The sequence below is a fragment of the Thermobia domestica genome, chromosome 7, assembly GCF_964235325.1.
Source record: "Thermobia domestica chromosome 7, izTheDome1.hap1.1, whole genome shotgun sequence".
Lineage (NCBI taxonomy): Eukaryota > Metazoa > Arthropoda > Insecta > Zygentoma > Lepismatidae > Thermobia > Thermobia domestica.
The window spans coordinates 167,302,909-167,330,674 of NC_137460.1; the positions used below are offsets into that span (position 1 = coordinate 167,302,909).

The window sequence follows — 27,766 nt, forward strand, 5'->3', positions numbered from 1 at the left end:
TATATCATTTCTATGCGAAACAATACTTTGTCCCTTTCCCATATTAGCCCTATAATCGAGCCTATTCTTATTTCCTCCTAAGACTACTAATACTATATTGGATTACTTAAAACCGTCTACTACTCTCGGATATTTACCTATTTTTACATGGCTTCTACTAAGGTCAACTACTTGTCGCTGCATGTCCATACTTTAGCTTGTCCCGATAGGCTCCGCCTGGAAAATTTGTTTCATAAATAATAGATTTAATATGCCCAATTGATATGATCCTTACTACTCTTTAACACGTTTATATAGAATGATCTTAAGGTACAGACACTAGCTTGGGAAGAAAATTTTTTTGAACTGTAATTCAATATTATCTAAGGATATATGATACTATAAATATATACATAGTGTACGAAACAATTTGTAGTAAATATATACATATTATATAGATATGAGTATCTATAATAGATATATACATAGTGTATACGTATAGAAACCATCTATACATAGTGTATACATGTAAGAAAAATCTATGATATACGGATAAGATATTCCATAGTTCAAACACAAAGTATGTAATATTTTAGGTTAGCGATCGAACATTGGTGTTCCATATTTAGTGAACTGAGCAATTCAATGACGTGCTACATTCTCTGTGGAATAGTACCGAAGGTATTTTTATTTGTTTGTTTCCAGCCTATTTTTTAACTTTAGTTCGGTCTATTCCTAATGAAATCTCATAACAACAGCCATCCTGTGATCCTACAAATAATTCTTAATAGAACACTCGCTGAGTGTGAACTTTTAAATAATTGTATTAAAAAATATTAGAACAGCTACGCTGTGTGAACCGTTAAATAATTCTTTTCTTATCTTTTACGGGTTACTTCCCATCTTTTATATTCACCTTTCCCATCTTTTACGGTTCGCTTGCTAAGCAAACTCAGAACAATCGTGGATTGTGAAAATACTAAAATGTGAACTTGTAAATAATTTGTTCGTTCGTGTTAAATATTTTAATTTGGTTCATTTGCATAGGAACTTCTCTTTATGGGTCGCTTGGTACACAAGCTCAGAACAATCGTAGATTATGATGATGTTAAAAGCTCGTTGTTAAAATTGCAAGCTCAGAACAATCGTAGATTGTGATCATGTAAAAAGTCGTTGTTAAAATTGATTGTAAAAATATTAAAATTCCAAACTCGTAAAATAAATCGTTTGTTAAACAAAGTCGTTGTTAAAATTGATTATGAATGAACGAAAATAAAAAATCATTAAAAGATTGTCTTTTTGTTTTAGGATACTCCAGCAGACCGATTGGACTTTGAAGATATCTCTTTGGTATTTTTGAAGAGATCTTCGATAAGTATGCAATCAATAATAATACCATTACATTTTATTATAAATCCTCTTTCATATCGTAGTTACTTGAAGTAATCTTTGATCTATTTACTTTTTATTCTTTCACTTCCGTAGGAAGCTCTGCTTTTGTATTCTTTCGTTTCCTTGCAAACACCTTGTTAACTTTAGTTGATTCGTATGCCAGAGCATACTCGATGTTATAATAGAGTGTGATTATTTTATTCATTGGTATTATTTATTTTAAATTGGCTCATTTACTTACTAAATTTAGAACACTTTGGGTGAACGTTTTAAAAATCGTTGTTAAAATTAGAAGCTCATTTTCATTTGTATTCTCCTAATATTTTTAAGTTTCGATTCCATAGGGAGCTCAGAGGAATTATATTCTGAAAATAATAAAATTGCGAACTTGCAAATAAATCGCTTGCTATGCACTTTTTTGATGGATTCTTTCTAATAGAAAGTCGTAAGAACACTTACAGTGTGAACTTTTAAATAAGGCGCTTCATCACAAGCTCATATTTTTACGGATCGTATCTTTTATTGCTTCGTAATATGTAAAATATTACTCCTTGTTAAAATGTTTCGAAATACTAAAATATGTGACCTTTGAAAAATTTGAAACTTTTAAATATTCGTTTTCATTAAAGAAAATTCAATTTATTTACGTGTTGTTTGTAATAACACTCATTGATAAATTAAAAACTTATTGTTAAACTGAGAGTTGATAAAAATGATTACCAAATAGCTTGGTATACATTAAAGTTAGGAAAATTTTGCAACAGGCACATTTTGTACAATGATGAATATAGAACTGAAATTGTTTTATGTATACTAATAAATGTTTTTATTGTTTCACTGTTAACAGCACTATACAAGCGTACCAGAAAAATTGATACATTCTGTATGGTTAAACGTATCTGCATCTAACCAGCGGTGGTGAGTGTTAATTTACTTTATATAAATTGTATTTGACAAACTTAAATGCGAAAAAAAAATTGTTTTAAAGATTACATAAATAAAATTTTATGAATACAACAAACATTAAATACGTAAAGACTAACTTGGTGAAACTATAATATAAAGAATTGTACTTCGAGAAATAATAATTTCCTATACTGATAAATAATTTTGTTTAGAAATGTAAATTAACTTTACATGTGCTTGATACTAAATATATCAACAATAAAAAATTTAACAGCACATGTAAAATTATATTTCGCATTATCATTTTTATTTTGCAATCATAAATAATTTCACTTTAACATTTTACATTTTTGCAAGTTGTATTTTACAATCAAAGAGTTTCATGTAATGCAATGAATATATGAGGGATTGCGTTTTTTATTTACACTTTTCCGTTTTTAATTTACACTTTTGCATTTTTAAATTTACACTTTTGCATTCTTTTAATTTGCATTTTTAATTTACATTTTCTGCAAGTTGTATTTTACAATCAAAGAGTTTTATGTAATGAAATGAACATATGAAAAATTGCATTTTTAATTTACATTTTGCATTGCAAGAATTTAATGTCATTTCAAAAAATACACTTTAACGTTTACAGTTAGAATATAAATGACCAGATAATAAAATATTAAGTGAACTAAAACTTTCACTAGTAGTGACATTTAGTAATTTATGCATTACAAAAGTACACTTAGAATAAAAACAAAATTACAAATTGCATAATAAAAAGTCACGATAATATTTACTGATTATATTACGTTTCTTTGTTGGTAGATTTCCTTGAACTCGGGATACTGTAGAACATTAATTATCTTAATTGATTTTTTTGTTAATTTAATATGTTTTTTCTAACCACGTGTCTTTTAAATCCACTAATTGATCTTTTTAAATAATTATTTTCCTAACCGAACTTTCTTTGATTTAATTATTTTTAATCTCTGCTGCTTTTGTACACTATTCCTATTTAATAAATTTCTTTGCATTTATCTATAATTTGTAACTAATAACCATTTCATTCTAACCATACGCGATTTTTCTTTAACTATGATTTGTAAGTAATCGAACTTTCATTCTAACCATAAGCTATTTTTAAATATTTTTCATAAACAAGTTTATATAATTTTTTGATGTAGTCTTTTGTTTTGTGCTTCTTAAAATTTTGTTATGTTTTTATACTTTGATAATGGTTGTTTATTTTTTAGTTTTAGATTAGCTATAGTTATAGTTATAGAATTGTTTCGGGAAATGAGTATGTGATTACTATAACACGTTATAATTAGCAAGTTATAAAATTTCATTAATACAATTTGGGTTTGAGACAATGTGTTTTAGAAGGAGCTTTTAAAGCCGGGTACGAGATTATTTTGTTCAATGCACTTGGGTACGAGATTACATGTTTTCCAACAAACCGCGTAAATTCACTTTAGAAGTACTGCTAGCGTGAAGACGTTTCTACTTGTACTCTCCGGGACATTGTTATTTAGTTATCAAAACTGTTGCTGATAAACTTGGTAATACATCTTCGGGAAATTACTTAATAAATTATAAGTCATAGTCACCTTCGGAGAACTTCGTGTGGAATTCTGGGAATTTAGAATATCAACGTCTATATAAGACCGACAAAGTTGCGCGGCGGTCAGTATAGCACAAGAATTTGTACGGTGAAGATGTCTCTTCGTGTTGTCGTGACATTGTCATTAAGTTATCGGAAAGTGTTAGCTGATAAACTTGATAATACGTCTTCGGGAATTACTTGGAAAATTATAAGACATTGTTACCTTCGGGGAACTTCGGATGGATCTGTACGTGTATATAAGAAGCTCGGAATCGTCCATCGCTCATTTTGCAGGAAGCAGTTTTACCGTGCGGACGTGTCTAAGTGAGCTCCGTGTTTTCTAAATACAGAATAAATAAACGGACACGGATACAGAAAAGCATAAATAGAGTCCATAGGACAATTGGAAATCATTTCGTTATAATCACTCGTGGAGGTAACGTCGTAAGAACAGCGCTCCATTGATTTTAAGTTAGAGGAAAAATGTACAACTTCAGTTCAAAGGAAGAAGTAAACCCATGCAGACGTGACTAAGTTAGCTCTTGGCCGTGATAATTGTTGGAAAATCTACAAATTTGATCCTACGTGGAAACATAGTTCAGTTTGTTTTTGTACATGGTCTTTCTAGCAAGTTACCACAATTAAAGTTTACACATAAATGTAAATTTAAATATCCGAGCGATATAAATTAGTGTATACTATATTTGATAATAAGGTGAAATAACTAATTACTTGTTTGCTTAATCTAGATTCAACGATGGCACCTGTACAGATGAGTGAAGGCACCAACACAGTTAAAGCCGTGTTGCAGATATGGGAAAATCGTGGATAAAATGATGCGGGCGAAGTGTATTTCACTTGGGAGGTGGTGACACAATGTCACGCATTAGCGGTGCGAGTAACTAATGACAGTTATGTGAAGTTACTACGTGCATTATTGGCGCATTTTGGTCACGACCCGGTTGTTATTTTGACAAGTTGTAAGTCCGCAAAATATATTGTTGAAATATATCGTGTGGGCTTCTTCCGTCAAGATAACATGCGAGAATTGGCGCATGAAAATTTAGAGTTGGTATCTGCAGGGAAGACTTCTGGCTTAACTGAAGATGACTGTCGATTTCATGGGTGAGCCTGTAAATTTGCAAGGTCTTAGTTGTGCACCAGAAAATCTAATGTGTGGTGCTGGAACAAGTAATTTTTGCATCATTGGTAGTAAAATCAAACATTATCCATACTTTGGCTTGTGTGGAAAGAAAGTTCCTATAAAACGCAAGTGCAACATTGGAATCGAAGACCCGGTTGTTTATTTGGAGAAACTCTTTGAGTATGTAAGAGAGCATGCGTTAAACAACGTTGACGATAACATGTATGTTGGTGTGGTTATCGAGAGCTCTGCCTCGACGATAAACAAGCCAGTATACATGACGTGCCGTCCTAAGAAGGAATTGAACCCGGAGGCCTTCTTTAGATCAGTAGAGAACGTACTTAATAGTAATGGGCACTTCCTTTTCGGGGATTCAGTAATCTTTAGGATACACACTGTAAATTCTTGCAAGAGAAGAGGTCGAACGCGTGGCATTAATACGCTGATCTTACTACACATGAACAAATTACCATCGCTTTGAACAAAGACATATACTACCTTCCCAAGAGCATTATCGTTGGGATGGCAAAGGCCGAACATAATCGTAAACAAGTATACAAACTGAAAAATCATACAGAACGTTTACTTAAGCAAGCCAAGGATTTGTGTGATGATGCTGATGTTACCATTGAACATCATTATGATTGTACTATTGATGTGAAAAGATTTCAACCATACCTGGCTCCCAAGTACCGAATCGTAGTATATGAAAGGAACACCATGAACCGGGAGTACAATGTAATTTATCCTGGAGTAAAAGCAGAAAACAAATCCTCATCCTCTACGAGAAGGACCATTATGAATTAATTACATGTATTACCTCTCTGCTGGGTATGAAAGGATATTGTAAGCATTGTTTACAGGGATATAATCGTACACAATACCATAAATGTGATGCTAAGTGCAGTGCATGCGAAGTGTACCACGAGGTATGTGCTGATGATATTAAGCGGGAATGTACAGATAGTCATAGATTGTTTCCTTCGGATGAAAGCTTTACGAATCACAAGCGTGTAATTGAACATGGCAATAGTTTATGTGAAACAAAGAGGTTCTGCCCCGAGTGTGCTAAAATGTACAATTTACGTCGTAGGAAATCTGAGCATCAATGTGGTGAGCGTTTGTGTAAGTCTTGTGACATGCACGTAGACACTGACCATATTTGTTATGTTCACAAGTCCTTTCATTCACTTATTGATAGATTCCTATATATCGTATTTGATGTGGAAACGATGTTACTTCGTAAGAATGAATGTGAGGAACAAAAACACTGCGTTAACTGCGTGGTTTGCAGGAATATAAATCATGCTTGCAAGGACACGGAGCTGGATGATCCATGCTTTGTGGAAATGAACAGGAAAATCCTGAGTTTGACTTTTCAACGATCGATGAGTTCATTAATTTCGTTTTAATGCCTCGTCCAAAGTTTCAAAAAATAATTGTGCTTTCGCACAATGGTTCAAATTATGATGTCCAGTTCTTATAAATTTAATAGAGAAACATTGCCTATCTCCCACACTTATTATGCAGGGTAAAAAAAATTATTAAAATGCGGCTTGGTAATAAGATTATTTTCCGGGATACTTACCTCTATATGGGTATTAAGCTGACAAAATTACCCAAAACTTTAGGCTTGAACGGTAATTTACGAAAGAGATATTTCCCATATTTGTTCAATACATTCGAAAACCAAAATTATGTAGGTAAGATTTCGGATCTTAAGTTTTTTATTCTGATAGTATGAGTTCTTTCGATCGACAGCAATTAATCACCTGGCACCAAGAACGTTTTTTGAGTGGTGAGCAGTATGATCTGCACAAGGAGATGGTAATGTACTGCCCCAATGACGTTAAAATCCTCGCTGAAGCGGTCATCAAGATTTCAAACTTGATCGAGGAAAAAACTTACGGTATTCAATGTTTTATTTCTTCGTCCACTATTGCAAGTTTGGCTATACTAACGTATCGGTCTACATACTTACCTGAAGAGACGATTCCAGTCATTCCTCGTCTTGGGTTCGATCACCGTGACCAGCAGAGCTTAAAACAATGTACTGGTTACGGTATTTGGAGCATACCGAAGGAAAAAGTGTTCAACATTCTGGGAATGTACTGGAACAATCTTTTGGTAAATATAAGGTCGATGGGTTTGATAACCTGACAAAAACTGCATACGAATTTAATGGGTGTTACTTCCACGGGTGCCCGAAATGTTACACATCGCTCCGGGATCACCCTCTTGACAGTTTCTCTAGCCATGCTACATCAATACAGGAACGGTATGAAAATACGATCACGAAAACTGCATTCCTAAAGAAATTAAATCTCAATGTTGTTGAGATATGGGAATGTGAATCGGACAGGATGGTGAAAAACGAAAATAAATTACAGGAGTTTATCAAAATTCAGTGTAAGGACCTTGTCGATCATCTTGCTCCTAAAGAAGGCTTTCATGGTGGTCGTACTGAATGCTTTAATGCATTGTACGGATGTAGCAATGACGAAACATTTCAGTATCTGGATGTAACATCGTTATATCCATATGTGATGGCTCGTAAGCCAATGCTTGTAGGGATTCCTAAATTATATAAAGGGCCGGACTTTCCAGAAGTGGAAAGTATTCATGAGCTGGTTAAATGCACCATCTTTTCTCCAAAATATCTCTTTTTCCGGTGTTGCCGTATACGTGTAACGGTCGACTTATGTTTGGTTTATGTCGCACGTGTATGGAGGAGGTTGTCAACAATTGCAGACATAGTGATGCCAAACGTGACTTAACAGACACGTATTGTACCCCTGAACTGCACAAAGCACTACAAAATGCAAATTCTGCAAATTAATGAGATCTGGGAATTCGAGCTACTCGGTTCTGAGGAAGGAAATTTGGATAGTCTTTTCCATGACTATGTGAATTCTTTCCTGAAATTAAAGCAGGAAGCCTCTGGTTTTCCTGCTTAGTGCAAAACCAAAAGGACACGAAAATAAATATATTGCAGATTCTTATGCCCACGAAAGCATATAGTTAGATGAGAAAAATATTGGATCGAACTCTGGCTTGAGGTACATAGCCAAGCTATTCCGCAATTCGCTCTACAGCAAATGGGGATAAAGAACGGATTTGTCGCAATCAGTGGTCTTTGACACGCCGGAAAAGCTTTACGGCTACTTATGGGCACCGCAATACGAAGTAAACAACGTACTAGTCATTGGGGACAAACATGCGGTGGTCACATATAAAAACGTTGACAACGAAAATAAACCATAAAAGTTTTCACACGTAGTACTTGCTACGTTCATTACATCGTGGGCGCGGCTAAAGCTTTATCATTTGTTGACGACTGTAGGACCAGAAGACACACTATACTGTGACACCGACAGTATTATATTCATTCAGCGGCGCAATGAAAAACCTAAGCTTGCGTCGGGTTCCTACCAGAAAGGGCTAGCAGACGAAGTTCCGGAAGGGTGGGAAATTAACACCTTTATAGGTTTGGGGCCTAAAAATTATAGCTACCGTATGAAAGAAATTGAGACGGGTAAAGTAGAATATGTTTATTAGATACGGGGAATCACTTTAGACTATCGCGCGTTACAGGAAATAAATCTCGACCATTTTTATAATTTAGTCCGCGAAAAGATTGAGAAAAAAGTGTTACACATCCCAGAGAGGATTGGCTGTAAGAAATGGTTTATTATTGTGTCCAGACCTGAGACAAAGACTCACCAAAAAGTTGGCAACAAAGGACGACGACTTAACAATGATAGTGAGACGGACTATAGGGCATTACCATATGGTTATTGCAGTTTGTTTTAGTCGTGGTCATGGTTCGTAAAGGACGTACATGTGAGTGTGTGAATAGGTTGTAAATATTATTTAAATGAAATATAGCTTTAAAATGTAAATAGTTCAATGAGTGAATGTGGAAGGAAACAATATGATAATCCTACATCCTGTCCTTAAACATGCTGTAGCTGAATTTGTTCCAGGTTAAGTTACATGAACAACTCCCAGTTTTCATCGCCTACCAAAACACCAATAAGTACGTAGCCTTCGCACCCCTTCAATGTCAACCATTCATTTTGAGAATAATATATTATATAAATTTTGTACATAGATTTTTCATATATAAGTTTTGTAAATAGATTTTTTCCTATGTTATATAAATTTTGTAACTAGATTTTTTCATATAAATTTGTAAATAGATTTTTATATATATTGTAAGTAGTTTTTTATATATTGTAAATAGTCTTTTATATATTGTTTATAGTTTTTATATATTGTAAATATATTTTTTCATATAACGTAAATAGCATATTTCAAATATTAAATTATTTTATGTTAATCATGAACCAACAATACAAATACGTATAGAACAATGTACATACATTTATATTCAAACACTTTTTATTATATATCTTACAATTTTTATTTTTATTATATATTTACATTTTTATTTTATTATATTCGCACATTATATATATATGTAATATATATAATTATATATATATATATATATATAATTTTATTTTTATAGACAAATTTTTATATCCAGGAAATAGCAAGCAGCGGAGTGTTATCAAAGGTAAGTAAACTTTGTCTTCTTACTTAAGTTGAAGTATCGGGTAAACATACAAAGTGCGCCGCTATGTATAAAGGAAAATACCGTTAGCGTGCGGTGTTGCGCAGCTGGCGGGCGGATATACAAAGTAAGCGGGCGGGCGGGAAAACTCGCGACGGTAATGGCGCCAGCGCAAAGGTCACACATACGTGATAAGGTAAATAAAAAAAACAATCAGTGCTTTCTGAGCACTTAAAAATAAATAAAACTTCCTATTGCTTAATAAAAATAAAAAGAGCTTTCTAATGCATAATAAAATATAAACAGGGCTGCTAAAAATAAACTGGGCTTCCTATGGACTGCTAAAAAATAAGAGGGCTTTCTAGTGCGTAATAAAAAATTAACAGGGCTGCTAAAAATGAACAGGGCTTTCTGTGGACTGCTAAAAATGAACAGGGCTTTCTGAGAAGAAATAAAATATAAATCGTGTTTTTTAATGAAAATTCAAGTGAATTATGGGTAAAATTACGTCATTATCGGTCCACAAACAAGTAAAAAGTCCCTCTAAGGATATAGAAACTATCGTAAACCCATATATACCTCTATACCTATCCCAAGGATAAAAAACTCGAGGCAACAGAAGGGCACAATACTACTCGATTCGATTCGCCTACCTTCAGATTACTGGTGGATCGCCTTGACCACCTAACCACGATTACTACGCAGCAATTGATTTGTCCTTTTTTGTTTAGACTATAATACACGCGCCGTATTTGATTCAAAATAAAGGAGTTTTGTATTTTGTTTTCTAAAAATCTGTAATGTTGATAAGTGGATACAGTGATATAATGCCTTCCTAGTCAGTTACATATTCCTGTATTTTGCCAATCACTCTGACTATTAACAAGCTACTGTTCGAACAGAAAAGGCTCTTTACTTAGGCTAGCAACCTATCCTTAAAACGCTGATTCAGTTATGAAAAAATATCGCTTCTCGATATCTTAATATTTTTGTTCTGACAAGTGTCGAGAGACGGACGGATACTTTCGATATTTAAGCATAGCATAGTTTGCAAGTCTAATATCCCTGCAGAAGCAAAGCCATATCTATGTTCATTTCAGACATTTCTGCCATTTTCCTGTGATGATCAGCTAGACAACTTTAGAGTGCATGTTCATATAAAGAGAAAAATATAATTATTTAATTATGTATTTTATTTTCTCTTTAGGTTTAATTCGAACGATTATACTCTAAGGCTAAGGGTGACGGTGATAATGAGATGCATGATAATGATGGAATGCAAAAATGGAGAAAATCGAAGAACGCTAGAAGACTAACGCTTTTTATAGAATTCTTGATCATTGTAACATTCTTTAAAAACATAATTTTGAATAATTTAAAATATTTTAAAAAAAACTTGAATGAAGAGAATAATACCATTAGAACATTATTAGAACAAACAGGGACGGCATTAAAGGCGACCGCCCACCCGATGAATGGCTTTGCCCACCCATTCGCCCACCCCAACAGAAGTAGAATAATGAAGGTGACATCCTGTAATTCAAAAGCAATAGGTATTACTCTTTATTGTGGTGTAATACGTTCTAGGACCCTGTTTAACCCTGCAATGAACAATGATTTTAAGTGGGGTAAGCAGTCTTCACCCTAAAAGTGAACACTTTCTCTCATTTCAGAAAATTGAACCATTTGCACGTCATTATGGATGAGATGTCGATAGTGTAGAAGTGGAACTGAAACTTCTCCTGAAAGTTTTGAAACGTTATGAGGAGGAAAAACAATGCAAAGTTACCTCCGTTTCTCGGTTTATTGTAGTGATGGATCGTTTCAAAATTGCTTTTCATGAAATTCACAAATTAGCCGTAATTGCTGTCACCATTCCTGTATCTAGCCTTCGAGTAGTCGCACCGCGGTCAAAAGCACCACAAGGAAATTTTTTTTTCATGTGTCCACCTTGTTTGTCAGACAGACTCCACCGTCCAGCTAATCTTCCCCCTCACCTTCCCGAACATACCGTTATCCGTTGTTTAGTTTAACTACTAGTGATTGTTTAGTGACTGCGGTGATTTCCATGGCGCGCAACTAAACGTGTATTGTTTTTCCCAGTGCTTTGCTTTGCACGTAGCTTTTGCTTTGGAGATATTTTAAGCTTCATAAACATAAATATTTTTAATTGACAGAAGATGGGTCTACAGAGTTAAGAAACTGATACAAAGTGCGAAAAAAGATGAAACTATGAATGAATAGCCTAAAAACAACGGAGGGAAATGTTAAGAAAGGACTATTCGGATAAATCAGCCAAGATGTTCTCGTGGAAACTCTGTCTGAGGAAGATCATAGGAAAAAAAGATATTGTAGAAGTGAGTGAACACGAAAGTGGAAGTGAGGAGTCTGCAAGTAAGCTTGAAGATCTTCAACCCAGAAGTGACTAACGATTGTCCGAATGTTGTCAGAGCGCAGAGGCCAAAAAAACAATGACCAAGTGTATAAAACATTGTAGAATTGAAGATAACCTAAACAATATCTAAAGGTAGTGCTGTATAGGAGGTGAAGTTTCAACATAATAGGACCGTAAAAGAATTCAATGTAAATATAATTTGATTTTATTTCAATTTAGGGTCCCTTTCAGCATCGAGATTATATGAGACATGCATTTACTGCTTAACGTGAGATCCGAACCACATGAGCTCCCACCGAAAATCGAACCCGGAAGTCGCACCCCAAAGACGCGTATGCTAACCATTTAGCTATTAGCTACTAGTGAGCTCTAATTGAATGGAAAATACTCTGTTAAGTTTTGTTTTATTCTTATGTTTATATAGTATTTACTTTACTAATTTACTATTGCATTTCTAATTTCAGATGAACCACAGAGTTGACTTCCAAATGCATTATTATAAATAAAGAAATATTATATTTCCTTACAAAAACAAACGAACATCATCAGAATTCGAACTTCCAATAAAACCAGTGCGTAGTTATCTATCTGAAAAGATATGTAACAAAGAAAAACATATTTTACTCCAAATAAGAATAAAAAACAGTAAATATCTATTTGTAGGTTTCTCTAATAGTTATTACTGTAAAACTTACTATAATAATAAATATTTTGATCCCTCCTAATCAAAAACATAGAAAAGGATCTTTCTAATACCAGAAAAATGTTTAAAACGATATTTGGAACACATTATGTTTATGCTGTTCTTTTAACCGCGCGCGACTACTCGCATTACTTTGGCAGTGCGACTTCCCGAGGGCTACTTCACAATGTGAACGTTCTTTCTCGTGTCTAAAAGGGGGTTGCCACGTTAGAAGAACTTGTAGCTGTCATAAAAAAATCTTGGAAGTCTACCATATTTCAACTTTACACAGTCTTGAAAGGATCATAAAACATTTTTTCCATCTTGCAAGGAGTCGAACATTGTGCAACTTTCTGGGACGTCTTGCTTGCTACCTGCTATCGCCCTCCCGCTGACATCAAGGGAAAACTAGTTTCGCTGCTTCCGAAACAACGTATTCTTTTGGACAGGGAGGGGGAGTGATCCAAAATACACGTTTTTAATAAGGAGGTTCACTGTTTGTCCACTAGAGTGCAGTGCTGCATAGGTGGAAATACCTTTCTTGTGTTCAAGAAGTTGTAATATGTACACAGTAAATAGAAAGATTGGGTTGCAATTTTTTATGACAGCTACAAGATTCATTTAACTTGGCAATGTGGTCTTAGACGGGTTAAAAGTTACGTATCTAAGAAATAGAATGGTAAACGGTCGCCTAAGCGATCAGTAGAAGGAAAACTCGTAATGAATATTGCTGTAAGAAGATGTGATAAACGCATTCGATGCTGGACATAAAAATTGACGCATTGAACTTAAAGTGCAGGTATAAAAGTTTATTGTAAGCTTGTTCGTACCATGTGCTCAGCCTTCCACAGTTTAAAATAAATTGTTGTTTCTATGGATCATAATGAAGTTTCGTTAATTGCTATTTACTTTTTTTATCCAATTTATACATTTTTCTTCAACTTGAGTTTCAGTTTCAAAGATTTCTGTGTAAGGTATAATCAAACAATCATGCTGTAGTAACATAAGTTTTTGTTGTTTCATATAGAGATCACGTCAAAAAATCTAATGTGCACAAATTAAGAATATACGAAAGAAAATATAAATGATGTATATATATATATATATATATATATATATATATATATATATATATATATATATATATATATATATATATACAGGGTTTTCATAAAGTCTGGACGGATTTAATTTGCTTATAATTTTCATAAAAATGCTCATAATGAAATCAAATAAAGTGCAAACGGTAGCGGAAGGTTTACATTTTTAGTTGGAAACACAGTTAGATAAGCGGCAACTCTGAACATGTTGAGAGACGGAGAGGGAGGGCAAGGGTCAGTTTCTTACCAAATTCCATCCATTCTTGTTTTCATTGTTGTTTCAATGTTGACTGTTAAAAGTAAGTTGTAAGCTGTATTGGTGTGTGTGTCTTTTAAAGAAATAAATAAATGAAAAACTCCTCTGAGAAGACTATTTTTTTACCGTATCAAAGATGGCGTCGGTGAAAGAGAAAGCGCAATGTGTTCTGTGGTACGCAGAGCTAAAATCACCAATTCTGGTGTGTCGAAAGTTCACCAAATAGTTCAAAAAGCCGGCACCGACTGAGAGTGTAATCCGAAAGTGGCATGCTAAGTTCTTGGAGACAGGAAGCGTCCTGGACCGTCCTCGAAGTGGGAGGCCGCCAACATCGCCTGCAACAGTGAGCAGGGTAAGGGAAAGCATCATCAACAGCCCACAGAAATGGACGTAAATGGCGCCCAGTTGGAGATGTGGCGGTGAATGAACTGAGCTGTTGCAGATTACAGGTAAAAATTTAATCCTTCCGCTACCGTTTGCACTTTATTTGATTTCATTATGAGCATTTTCATGAAAATTATAAGCAAATTAAATCCGTCCAGACTTTATGAAAACCCTGTATATATATAATGAAAATTTAAAATGAAACAATAAATATCTATTCTTCGGTACTTTGTTCCCATAATGTTCGGCAATTAGTACTAAATCATCTGCTTTCAAAGGCTCCAACCTGTCATGTTATGTCACTGTCTTGACGTATGGTTATAGATAGATAGATAGATAGATATAGTCTCTGATTTTCTTGTAATAAATCCTTCAAAGATAAAAATGTTTGCAGTAGCCAGAGTTTGGAAAACCCGGGTATTTCTGAAAGAAACCAACCCACCAGGGCCCATATGGTTTTTTTCGGGTATTTTCGGGTTTAATTGGTTTTTTCGCGTTTAATTCTTTTTTTTTTCGAAATATTTGAATGCCTTTGGGGTAAAAGTGTTAAAATGTGATTTATATTTCAAGATTGTCATTGTCACAACTTGCAATAATTTTCTATTCACTGTTGTTTTAAAAAAAATGGCTCCAATTTCGAAATTTTACATTGGACCGCCAAGAAAATTTATATAGCTAATTTAGAGTGTCTCCCGCTTTTACTCGGAAAATTGCAACTTAAAAGATTGAAAGTTGCGCTCTCGCTATTTTGAGAAAAATAGTCGCCATTTTGAAATTTTGTTTGCTATGCCGCCAAAATCGATACAAGAAATTTAGTGTCTCGTGCTTGTACCTTGAAAATTTAAACTTAAAACACAGAAAGTTGTAGCCTGTAGTGTGTATGATACAGGCAGATAAACGAACACATGTAGATCGAGTCATCTTAGGAGCCTCAGTGACGTTCGTGAAAACTGAATACCAAATATCTATATATTAAAATGCTAGGTTTATACGTTTGTCTCCAGTCCTTTCAAAAATGAGATTCAAAACCTCAAGTGCTAGAAACGTGCCGTTTTCCCGATCGATTCCAAATTTTGTGTAGATTGTCCAGTTCTAATTGAATATTTAAAGAAAATGTGGCCGTTATTTCTTTATTACATTTTTAGGGTTACATAGGGAGTGTTCAAATTTTTAAAAAGTAAAGCGTCATATATCCTATGAGTTATACATTCCAACACAACATAGTTTTATACAGGGGTTGTTTATCTGTCCGGCGTTTGTTACATGTCCAAATGGTAATGAAAAATGAAGAAAAAACATTTCTCCAGGCTAAGATGAATCTTTATTGTTTGAAGTGTTTTGCCCAATGAGCACCATATATAACTGACATTATAATTAATTGTGTATGTAATGTATTTGCTTGTTACATACTTCATGCAAGAAGAAAGAAAACACTGATCACATGAATTAAAATCTCCAACCGGAAGCAGGCTCTATCTTGCAAACGGTGGGAGATATTGAAAAGATAATTGAAAAAACTCCCCTTTATGGTACCTTTGCGCCTTGCCGATTTTTATCAAAACATGTTTCACAATGTATGTGAAGGGACATGCACAGATGTGAGAAATGACAAGTAAAATCATGCTCATATGTGAATGATGCGCTGTGTAGAGAACGCATGTTCAGCTAGTATTAATTTAAAATAAAGATATAATTAAAGTTTTATAAAATGAACGTTTCAGAATGTCTTATATGAAGTAAAATATTTTTCAGCTAAAAATAAATGGTTTTATTGTTGAACTTCGCTTCCAATACTTTGTGCGTTCAATTACCGGAATTTCCCGACCGTTTGTTGCAAGACGGTTCATTCCCAAAAATTAATTTAAATCAACAAAGATATAATTCATATTTTATAGAGTAGCCTAAATGTTTGAAATTGTCTTAAATGACATTAAATATCTTTCAGCGTAAAATAAATAGTTGAAGTATTCACTTCTGATGCTTTATGTGTTCAATTACGGTAATTTTCTAAGCACTTCTTTCACAAAGAGTTTTTCCAGAAAATGCAACTTTCTTTACTATATATCGAAACTTCCACTAGTACGGAAGTGTGAGTTCAACATTTGAACTAGTAAGCGTAACGTAGTCTTCGGAACTCCGAGCATTAAACTTCTTAAATTTGAAAGAATTTTTACGCTATTGCTGGTATTGATTACACACGTTGCTTATTTGAAGAGTAGCAACAAATGATCGAACTAAATTATTGTTGTTGGAAAAACAAATTTCACTGAATAATACTTGTTTTATAAAACTACTAGCAGCGTTCACCCCGCTTCGCTGCGGTCACCCCGGAACGCAATAAACTTTGTTACTTAGATAATTTTTACTTTTTCGCTTTCAAGTGATATGATAAAAACCATAGAAGATTGCAGTAAATGTTAACATTATATCGCCTGTCATTTATGTTAACCCGCCCCGCTTCGCTGCGGTCACCCCGGAACGCAATAAACGTTGTTACTTAGATAATTTTTACTTTTTCGCTTTCAATGCAGTAAATGTTAATATTATATCGCCTGTCATTTATGTTAACCCGCCGAGTGACACGGTCATGCGGGTTGCATATAAATACGTTTATTTTTACCTATGATGAACTAACAAAGGATTTGTACGTTATGGACACTTGAATGGTCAATTATCTCAAGACACTGGTAATTAAAAATTAAAGTGATATGATAAAAACCATCTAGGGTCCAAATCCTAATAACCCCCAAAAAATGAAAGAAATTGGTTCAGCCGTATTAGCGTGATGAGGGAACAAAGGATTTGTACGTTCTCTTTTATATATAAGATTATTATAACCAATAATAATACTAGTTTTACTAATGTATTTACATATTTACTGGTAATACCGGCACCTACGGCCTTAAACCCGTCAAATGTACGAGGGATAACGTCCCTTGGCGTGGCCAAATCAGCGAGCACACTGTGTACAGAAACTAAAATATAAAATTGCATATTTTACTTCAAATAGGCTATAAGCATAATCTATACATTAATTTGTTGTATCCTCGTCGCCATAAGTGCCTTTACATCGCAGTGACGGGTATGTGACCGCGCAGTACTCCAAGGAAGGGATGGTTGTATAAGAATTTTTGATTAATTTTGAAGAGTTTTTATTTTGACTAGGAAATTAACATAGGTATAGGGAGTAAAGACACAGATTTGAAGCATCAGTGCACGAAAAGATTCGTATTCTCAGTTTTTCTATTTATTGTTTTATATGTTAAGTAAAACACCACAATATGTATCACTGATATCGCAGATCGTATTATTTTGTAAAATCGTGTCTGTAACCTATCGTCAAAACATTCATCTCAAGACATGATGTAGAGAAAAGAGAAAGAGATAAAACATCTGTAATATATGTATATGTGACTCAATAAGTAATTGTAGAAATTAGTTAAAGGACACGTAAGAGAGCGAAAAGGAGGTCTAGAAGTCTGAACTTTTTAGAAACGTCCTAGATAGGTGAAAATATAGTTAAAAATTGCAAAAGGTATCATGTAATTTATCTTTCTTTTCTTATATCCTAGTATACTTTTTTTTTCACATCCAAACATCTCTATTCAGAATTACGAGATAAAGGTGAAGAGAGAAACATTTTCATCTCAAGAATTATATCAGAAAAAAATCTTTTGACTTAGGCTAGATTCGAACTCGTAACCCTAGAAGCCATGAGTCTGCGCTCTACTGCTTGAGCTAACAATTGCTGTTGCAAAAGCTTGATTTCTACAACTACCGGTTATTGAATGGTGTGTATTAACGAAATTGGCCGAGATAATTGCTTCATATAGCTATTGCAATAATAATAATAATAATAATAATAATAATAATAATAATAATAATAATAATAAAGAAGAAGAAGATGAACAGAATTTAAAAAGTCGCATTCTTAAAAGTTTGGTGTGCGAAGTTAGTCCTAATATGAGATTTTATTAATTATATATAATAAATGTAAGCGTGGTTTATTCATGCGTGCTACTCAAACTGCGCAACTCACTACCGTAGTCTCATAAGGGTTGTACGCTAATGGTACAGTAGCCTTGCGTCCTCCAACCGTGAAGAAAGATTCGGTTTGAACCTATGCGTGTCCTAAGAGGAAGGAGGAGATTCAAAGAAAGAAAAGGGGTTTAGAAATTATGCAAAAATAGAATTTCTCACGAGGTGAGGTGATACAGAGTTCAGCGTGTCTTTCAGCTGTGACTCTATACAAGATGTGCATCTACGACTTAACGTGGAACCCGAACCACACGACTCCTGCCGGGAATCGAAACCCGTATCATCTCTAGCTCTATCATGAGAGACGCACAAGGGCGCCCATATTGTGGTTTTCAAAGGGGGCAAGTATAAGCGACATTTCAAATGTAGTTGCAAATTTTGGGGTAAATATTCAAACAATTTTTGGGTTTTCGATCTTGCAAAGTATAATTTCCTCTAAAGGGGGCAAGCGCCCTCTCTTACCCCCTTAATTGGCGCCCCTGAAGACACAGGGACATGCAAAAATAATCGAAAATAAACGATAAATGTTAAATCCATAGCTTTTGAGTACATGAATTATGAAACCTTCTATATCGTTCACATCAAAGTTTAGCATTATCGGCATGGAGGTTTAATGGGAGGGGTGAAAATTTAATTCTTAATTGAAAGATATGAGTGTCTATTCAATAGGTTTCGGGGTTGCTGAAATTAATAATTACACTCCAGATACCATTAAAGCCCAAAGGTTTACTCTTTCGTTAGCAGGAAGGTTATTCATTTTCTTAACTCAGGAGACCTTAAAGTTAAGGATATGAAACTCGATGCATATATTTCTCATTCAAAATTATTAGATACGTATTGTAACTTAGACTTCTAAGGAGGGGAAGGGTCAATTTATGCAATGATTTCCTTCACATTCGAATAAAATACTGTTCCATTATATTGCGAAAACTCATTTCGAGTAGTGTCATTGCTAATAGTTTTCCGTATTTGTTTAGACCCCTACTCATTTATAACAGAATCTCACTTTTCCTGTAACACCTAAGCAAGCACTCAGTAAAGTAAATGCCATTAAAATCTATATTCATAGGACAGTGGTGCAAATATAGTTGAGCTCTTCGGCAATCTTTAGCGTGGAAAGCGAAAAAAGCCACCACATTGATATTGAAAAAGTAGCTAATGAATTCCTCCCCGAAAAAGGTCACCCGCACATTTATTTTACAGATGGTGGTTTATAGTTATACTTAAGTTTGTTGAAATTGCTCCATAGTTGTGGGGGCGAGACACTGAAGCCATCCGTAATAAGGGGGAAAGTTACATGCCAAAGTACTCAATATGAACAATATTAATAACGAAATCGTTATGGTATTAGTTTTCGTGGTCGCAGATGAATAGTGACGCTGTCGATGTTGCTTAAGTTCAAGTTAAGCCTTGGTTGGCATGGAGGTCAGAGTGGGAGGGTGACAGGCAAATAAATAAATAAAATTAAATAAAATCGAAAACATCCTTTATTTGTGTCGAATATATATTTTTCGGGACCTCTGACATAAACAGTAATATTCCAGATGTGGTATATGACCAAGGTTGGCCCAATTCGCAATGCGGTTTCAGAGGAGAGAACCGGTGAAGATTTCAGAACAGTTCCTTTGACTTAAGTTTGAATACACTTAGAGTGAGGAGTGGTAATACACAAATACTGTGTCACATCCGGACCTATCAGAGGTATGATTTCTGGGGAACTGTCGTTGCTCCAGGGAGGCATTACCCCATGATCAGTCCCTAAAATTCTTACTGCTTTACAGGAGCGTAGGCAGGAATTTATTTCAGTGATCGAAAGCATTTTTAGGGTTAAATTGTTCAGATGGTAATGTATACGTATACTAAATTCGTTTGAAATCTCTCCAGGAGCCCATGTTGCATCGTACGATCAACTGTACTTTTTTCTTAGTCAAAACTTTCTCTCTCTCTCTCTCTCTCTCTCTATATATATATATATATATATATATATATATATATATATATATATATATATATATATATATATATATATATATATAACAGTAACAGGATCGGTTGTAGACATTTTGTAAGTGTAAATAAACAATATTTAGTCGCCCCCGCCTAAATGATAATAAAAGAATAGAATGCTGTAATGGACAAAAATTCTTCAGATAATTGTTACAATTACAAATTTCTTCAATATATAATAATTCAGTCTTCCTGTGAGTATTAAAGGAAAGTGGTGAAATTTACCTAATTAACTGTGGATGAATCATGACCAAAGTTCGAGTTTTAATAATTTATATATATATATATATATATATATATATATATAAAATAAGCACAGGAAACAACTAAAATGTATACCTAAGATGTATTTTGACAAATACAGTTGAAACATAAAAGTCGAAATCGAATAAAACTAATGAGCTTTAAGTCATTATCACAGGTTTGATTTTGACAAAGAGATATGCTCTTACACTTCATTAAAAGCATATTTAAATCGTGTTTTCTAGTGATACAAATATGGTAGTTAGCTCAATTTCTCGTTTTCTTTGTTACTGTAAAGTTCATGTTATGAAGACACTTTTCTGGCTTTCAATTTGGCAAAATCTCTTATTACTGCATCAATATCAATTTCATTCAGAATGTAATTTTCAATGGCCATCAAAGCTAGTCCATTTAATCGTTCTTGAGATATACTTGATTTCAAATAATTCTTTATTAATTTTAGTTAAACTAGTTCAATACACAACAAATGACAAAAGTGTGTGTCTTAATTGATATTTAATTTGTCCTCGATCCAGTGGCAGCACTTTAAAACCAGGTTCCTTCGCAAAAATTCTTTTCAGGGCCCCTTAGGCCTATAGAACAATTCAATTCTTTCATGTTTCTTTCCAACATAAACGTACGAAATCAGGCAGTAACACAATGCAAACACAAGCAAAGATGCACCCAAGATTTTTCTTTGGGGTCCGAAGATTTTTCGGAATAGCCTACAAATGCAAATAATTTTGTGTATCTGCCCCTGAAATTGTGCTAATTGAAGGATCCAGGCTCTCAGACTACCTGTGCAGTGTTTCGTCCACACATATTTCTATGGGGCCACTTTCCCCCGGGAGGAGATCAAAATAATACGTCTGTAATACAATAATAAATAAAAAAAAGTAGCAGCAGTGGCCCTCTGAATACTAAGTGTACCCCCCGGAAGATTTTTTCTGAAAGGAACACTGCATCTATTAGGGATGCCCACGAGACAAGATGTGTAGCTGTCTCGTCTCGAAAATGTGTTGTAAAAGTGATGTCTCGACTCCAAAAATGTATATTTTCTATTGGAAGAGCCGTGTCTCGACTCGAATTTTTTCAGGAAAATCCTGTCTCGACTCGTCTCGTGCGCATTCCTAGCATCTATGTCGGTGCATCCCTGAACACAAGTAACTAATAATCAAAACTCTACTTTGCATTAGAATTATTACTAATTTAAAATATCGCTCCATCTAAATTTAATAACAGAGAATGGATTAATAATTATTGTTATCTGTCATAATAAAACAAGCATCTGTATATGCTGCTGTGATTGAAAGTGAGAGTACTGAAAAAAAAACTACTTGTCATCCAAATAACCTTTCATCGCTTTCGATTATATCCTTTCAAGTTGTATACTTATATGCCGCGTGAAAACTAATTGTATTCAAACATATTTTGAAATACATGAAATTTAATTCAGACCTGTAATAGAAATGACCGTATCGCTCCATTTTAATTCAACAATTAAATTACTGCAATCAGGTAAAATAACCTTACAGTTTCAAAAGAATGTCGACCTGCAAATGCTTCGTTAACAGTGACTGGTATTGACAACTCACCACCTCAACATTTGTATGATTTTGTCCAGAACGCGAAAGAAACCTTTTAGAGCCTTCGGTTGCCTCTTATCTTCTTTCAAGTTTTGTAGCTTTCTTTTCCGATAAAATGCTCACTTGGTTTTATATCGTTGCTCATTATTATTACATGAAAAACAAAGTACTATTAAAAAGTGAAAGAACACATCATTATAACTTTAAAAAATAAAACAAAAACGAAACGACTTACAAGGGACATCACCCAATTGTCCGGCTCCGATTTCAATGAAATTTTTATTGCTGATAGAGGACATGTATTCATTACTTGTGATGGCAGAAATTTTTGCCATGGTGCATGTTTTCTATTTTTTAATAATTTTTAAAGGTTCTGATGTGGTTAATATAAATTACTGCAGAAGTCCCTTACTACCCTTTGTAAACGGAGTGTTAATGAAGGAACAACCATGTAGATACGTATAGGGTATAGGGGGAAGTCGTATGGTACGTATGACCTTGACGGCAGCCATCTTGAAATCCGCCATTTTGAATTAAGGCCAGGTTTTTTTTAAATAGGAATAGGATAACATGATACATAATATTGGGCTAGAATTTAATCAGGAAGACAATGATGAAGTAAGTTTTAAGATGCGCCCATTTGGGGAAAAGTTACAGGCATATTAATTGTTTATACTTACTATGTGCGTAAGTCCCTTACCTCCGCTTCTAACCCGCGTATTAATGATAATAAGTGGATAACGGTTTCGGTAATACATATTGTGGCTAGAGGGAAGTGATACGATAAGGGTATCATCAACGGAAGCCATCTTGAAATCCACCATTTTGAATTAAAGTGAAGTTTTGAAAAATGAAAACCATAGCATGTGGCACCTAATTATAATAGTAAATTTTCACCAAAAGCCAATGATATCATTAATTTTGTTCATAGTTAACTAGTATGAATTTATGACTCTTCTAATGTGCACGAAACGTCCATTATTCGATCCTTCAAATTGACAACACTTTAATTTTCACCGCATGTTTTAAGATTCCAACTGGCACTTTGCAATTGTTGCAATGGCTCATGTTTTCTCAATTTATTACAGTTTTTAAGAGTTGCGATTTGTCAGTTCATGAATAGTGTTGGGATAAGCATCCAGCAATCTTTCTGAATTTTGAAGACTTGCCATGTAATTATTAATTTCCTAGGCAGTGTAATCATTTATTGTAACCCAGAGTACATGAGGAACCTATGGACCTATGTGACATAAAGAAATACAAATTGGTGTTACACGAACTCAAAATTATCATGAAATGTAGCCTACATGTTGCGCAAACGATAAACAGTATTTTTAAAAACATAAATACAACTTTACAACCTTAAAGGAACACCAGCAATGATAGAAAATATCAAAGAGACACAATATGACTGTTCCCAACACACTGTTTGTACCATGAACAAAATATGAAAACAGGTAACTTGTTTATAAAGAGGTGTAACTTAATCGAGTTTTCGATCAATACTGATTATAAATCTTACAAACATGAACCATCGACAACAATCGCTAGAAAACGAATGACTTTTTTTGTCTGACTAGCTGAAATATTGCCATAGAAAATAAATAAATATACAATAAACAAATAAATATAACACAAAACAAAAGACCATTTACACAACAATCATATTTCGTTTTCTTTTTTGAAGTGAATTTTCATTTGATTTCTCGTCTCATCTACTATCCATTACAAGCTATGTCTTCGGTATTACCTGAATGCAAAGTTGGAGTTCTTTCGTTGTGTGATGATTTATATTAGTAAACGAGTTTTTGAAGGGCAGGTATGGGAAATAAATAATTATATTGTCTAGGAAATTAATAATTACATGGCAAGGCTTCAAAATTCAGAAAGATTGCTGGATGCTTATTCATGAACTGAAAAATTGCAACTCTTAAAAACTGTAATAAATTGAGAAAACATGAGCCATTGCAACAATTGCAAAGTGCCAGTTGGAATCTTAAAACATGCGGTGAAAATTAGGAGTGTTGTCAATTTGAAGGATCGAATAATGGACGTTTCGTGCACATTAGAAGAGTCATAAATTCATACTAGTTACCTATAGAACAAAACTAATGATACCATTGGCTTTTGGGGAAATTTACTATTAAAGTTAGGTGCCACATGCTATGGTTTTCATTTTTCAAAACTTCACTTTAATTCAAAATGGTGGATTTCAAGATGGCTGCCGTTGATGACACCTTTATCGTATCACTTCCCTCTAGCCATAATATGTATTACCGAAACCTTTATCCACTTATTATCATTAATACGCGGGTTGGAAGCGGAGGTAAGGGACTTACGCACATAGTAAGTATAAACGATTAATATGCCTGTAACTTTTCTCCAAATGGGCGCATCTTAAAACTAACTTCACCATTGTCTTTCTGATTAAATTCTAGTCCGAAATTATGTATCATATTACCCTATTCCTATTTTAAAAACTTGGCCTTAATTCAAAATGGCGGATTTCAAGATGGCTGCCGTCAAGGTCATACACACCATACAACTTCCCCCTATACCCTATACGTATCTACATGGTTGTTCCTTCATTAACACTCCGTTTACAAAGGGTAGTAAGGGACTTCTGCAGTAATCTCTATTAACCACATCAGAACCTTTAAAAAATATTAAAAAATAGAAAACATGCACCATGGCAAAAAAATTTCTGTCATCACAAGTAACGAATACATGTCCTCTATCAGCAATAAAAAATTCATTGAAATCGGAGCCGGACAATTGGGTGATGTCCCTTGTTAGGATAGAAATGAAAATCTTGACGAATGACAAATGAACTAATAGATATTAAACAAAGTGAGCATTAAGCAGTGGACAGCGATTTTAGCCATTAGGAACTTAAATTAAAATTTCCCTCAGTTGATTTTTAAAAAATCCATTTGTACCGCCCGTCTTTTCTTAGTATTCGCTCCACTCCCTGGGCGAATGGACAAGAAAAGCCTGCTTGCTTGCATGGGAGCCCGAAGAATTTTTTAGAGGGGTCATCTTCCTGGTTGGTATATTACGTTTGGTATTTTTATTTGTATTAAGAAAATCTTTAAGAAATTATACATATACATTATACTTGTCGTAAGCCAGGTGGGGCCCGGCCCCCTCGTCCTCTTTTGGGCGCCCATGCTTGCTTCAACTTTGATAATGTGAATTTCATTTACGATGATCTTTCTCAACCCTAAAATTAGGTCATTGAACCAAAGTACTATGCGAAGACACTGTTTAAGACAAGATGAAGGAGCACCCTTGGAGACACTTCTTTCTACTGTGATAATGCCACCCAATCCATAAACAATACTTACGGCTGAATTCTTTTCGTTTGTAGATCCATTCGGATTTTAAAGACATATTTGGCAATGATATTCTCTAGCAAGGTGTCGGAAGGATTGTTGAGGAAGGAATGAAGAGTCTGTTGTATTTGTATTTTGTGCATATGGTGGGATTGTGGAAAGAATACCACTGTCTTTAGCTCTACGGTCATAGTGCTTAATACAGCATCTATTGGAAAGCTAAATTTACCTTCATTTTATTTCATATTCGTAAAATATCCCTTTTCCCTCTTTAAAAAGGTCTGTCCTCTGCCATGGAAATTTTCCTCAAACTAGCATCACTTGTGAGTGTGGCATTGGCATCAATTGATGTACGAGTCCATTTCATTCGTAAAGGGAGTTTTACAGCAAACCACGCAAAGATTCGACTTTATTGTCCTTTTGATGTATTTTATCTGTATCTCAGACTGTACAATATCTATTTGAAGCTATATGAGGAAAAATTTTCATCATAACATTTTTTAAAATAAATATTTACATTTAAAACAAAATTCATTTTTCTAATTTGGCTCTCTGTTCACCTGGCGCCTCCTGCGAACGCTTCAAGATCCGACCCTGCAGTAACAATGAAATTTTGTATTACCACCCGACTATCGTTGTTGTGAAAACATTCATCGTGATATGACGTAGGGAAATGAGTTACATTAGGGTTCTAAGATCTAATATCAAAGTTGAAACATCGCAAGTAAAACAAAAACATGTAATAGCAAATAGTTTTGAAAATAATTTCAGTTTAAACTAGCTGCGACTACATTTAATTCAAAATTGAACTTCTGGAGTGCAACATATGAGCGTAGCTAAAATAAAAAATCAATAAGAACAGTCGGGATTTGAACCTAAGCCATACAAGTAGGAGTCCCTTACACTAACCATTCATCTACTATATTTTGTTTACTAAAAATATTTTCCATGCAGTAAAATGCCATTTCACACTGAAACATTAACAACATAAGAACAAAGATTTCAAGAAAATTTGCCAAAGCTTATGTATTAAAAGTATCCCGGTATTCGCCCAGTGGTACTGCAAAATCACTAGTCAGGATGCCTCGTATCGAAATTTGAACCGGGAGACTCAATTACGAAGCGTCAACACTAACCAGTAACCTTCGTTCGCTCAGTAAATGTCTTCAAATTACTTTCCTGTAATTATTTTTCAAAAATATTTATTATTTTCATGAAGCAAAGAGTGTATCTTCTACTTGGGTTGAGAACTATATCTACTATACTTCTAACAGTCAACTAATAGTTGATGTCCATTATTTCTATCGATTTTCTACGTCTACTAAGTTATTTCAATTTTTTATAAGTTTTCCCTTCCGTTTATGACAATGATTAGAAATGAAGGCTCCTCTTCTTATACAAATCTTGATCATTGTAACATTTTTTAGTCAAAATTCTGAATTATTGAAAATATTTAAATTGTTTAGAATGAAGAGGATAATACTAAGAAACATGGTTAGAAAAAAAAGAAACATTGTTGTTTAACGAATTGATAAAATCGAGCTTTTTCAAAACATAAAAAATACTGTATGGTATGGGATGATCATGGAAAAAGTAAAAATAGCCATCGAGGACACACTAACCAACTACTGTACGCAGATAAGTCAAGATTCGTAAACTTGGTAGACGTATATGAAGAAACCACTAACAGAAAATAGCTGATAGCTTTACGCCTAATCATCTGAGCGACCTCGGAACTATGAACTCTACATTAACATCGGTTGTCGTTTTCGATCATTTTATATGTTACTCCCTTTCATTGTCCCAAGGTATGCAAGGTGTCTTACCCCTTATCTCAATGCATGAAAAGCAAATAATATTTTCGCAAACACAGGGGCAGGGGCAGGGAGGGAGTAACAGAACGCACACAGCTCGCTGATAGCTTCAGGGCAAATACCTAAAGGCATAAGCAATAGGCCACTTGACCAAGAGCAATGTTGCCAAACGTAAGACAAGGTAAGCCCACGCGCAGCCTGTCTCTTCGCGTGACATTACCTTCGACACAAAATCACTGACCCTTCGAACAAGATAACATTCTTGAGCTCTCAGAGTCAGGTTTTAATTGCATTTGTGTTGAAGAAATGAAATGAAATCTTCGAGTTTT

The 27,766-nt window shown here is 34.3% G+C and overlaps 1 protein-coding gene across 2 annotated transcripts in view; it reads left to right on the forward strand.

The window, feature by feature from the left end:
- The window catches only part of LOC145690559 (uncharacterized), a 499,198-nt gene that overhangs the window by 399,297 nt on the left and 72,135 nt on the right, over positions 1-27,766 (forward strand). Inside the window, exons 2-5 of one of the 2 annotated variants that reach the window (XM_081765571.1) lie at positions 1,288-1,354; positions 2,219-2,289; positions 4,624-4,766; positions 9,553-9,600. The exons of the other annotated variant lie outside the window; for it this stretch is intronic. Coding sequence (XP_081621697.1) covers positions 4,751-4,766; positions 9,553-9,600 — 64 coding nt within the window. The 5' untranslated portion in view covers positions 1,288-1,354; positions 2,219-2,289; positions 4,624-4,750. The remainder of the gene's footprint in view (positions 1-1,287; positions 1,355-2,218; positions 2,290-4,623; positions 4,767-9,552; positions 9,601-27,766) is intronic. 2 annotated transcript variants of the gene reach the window in all.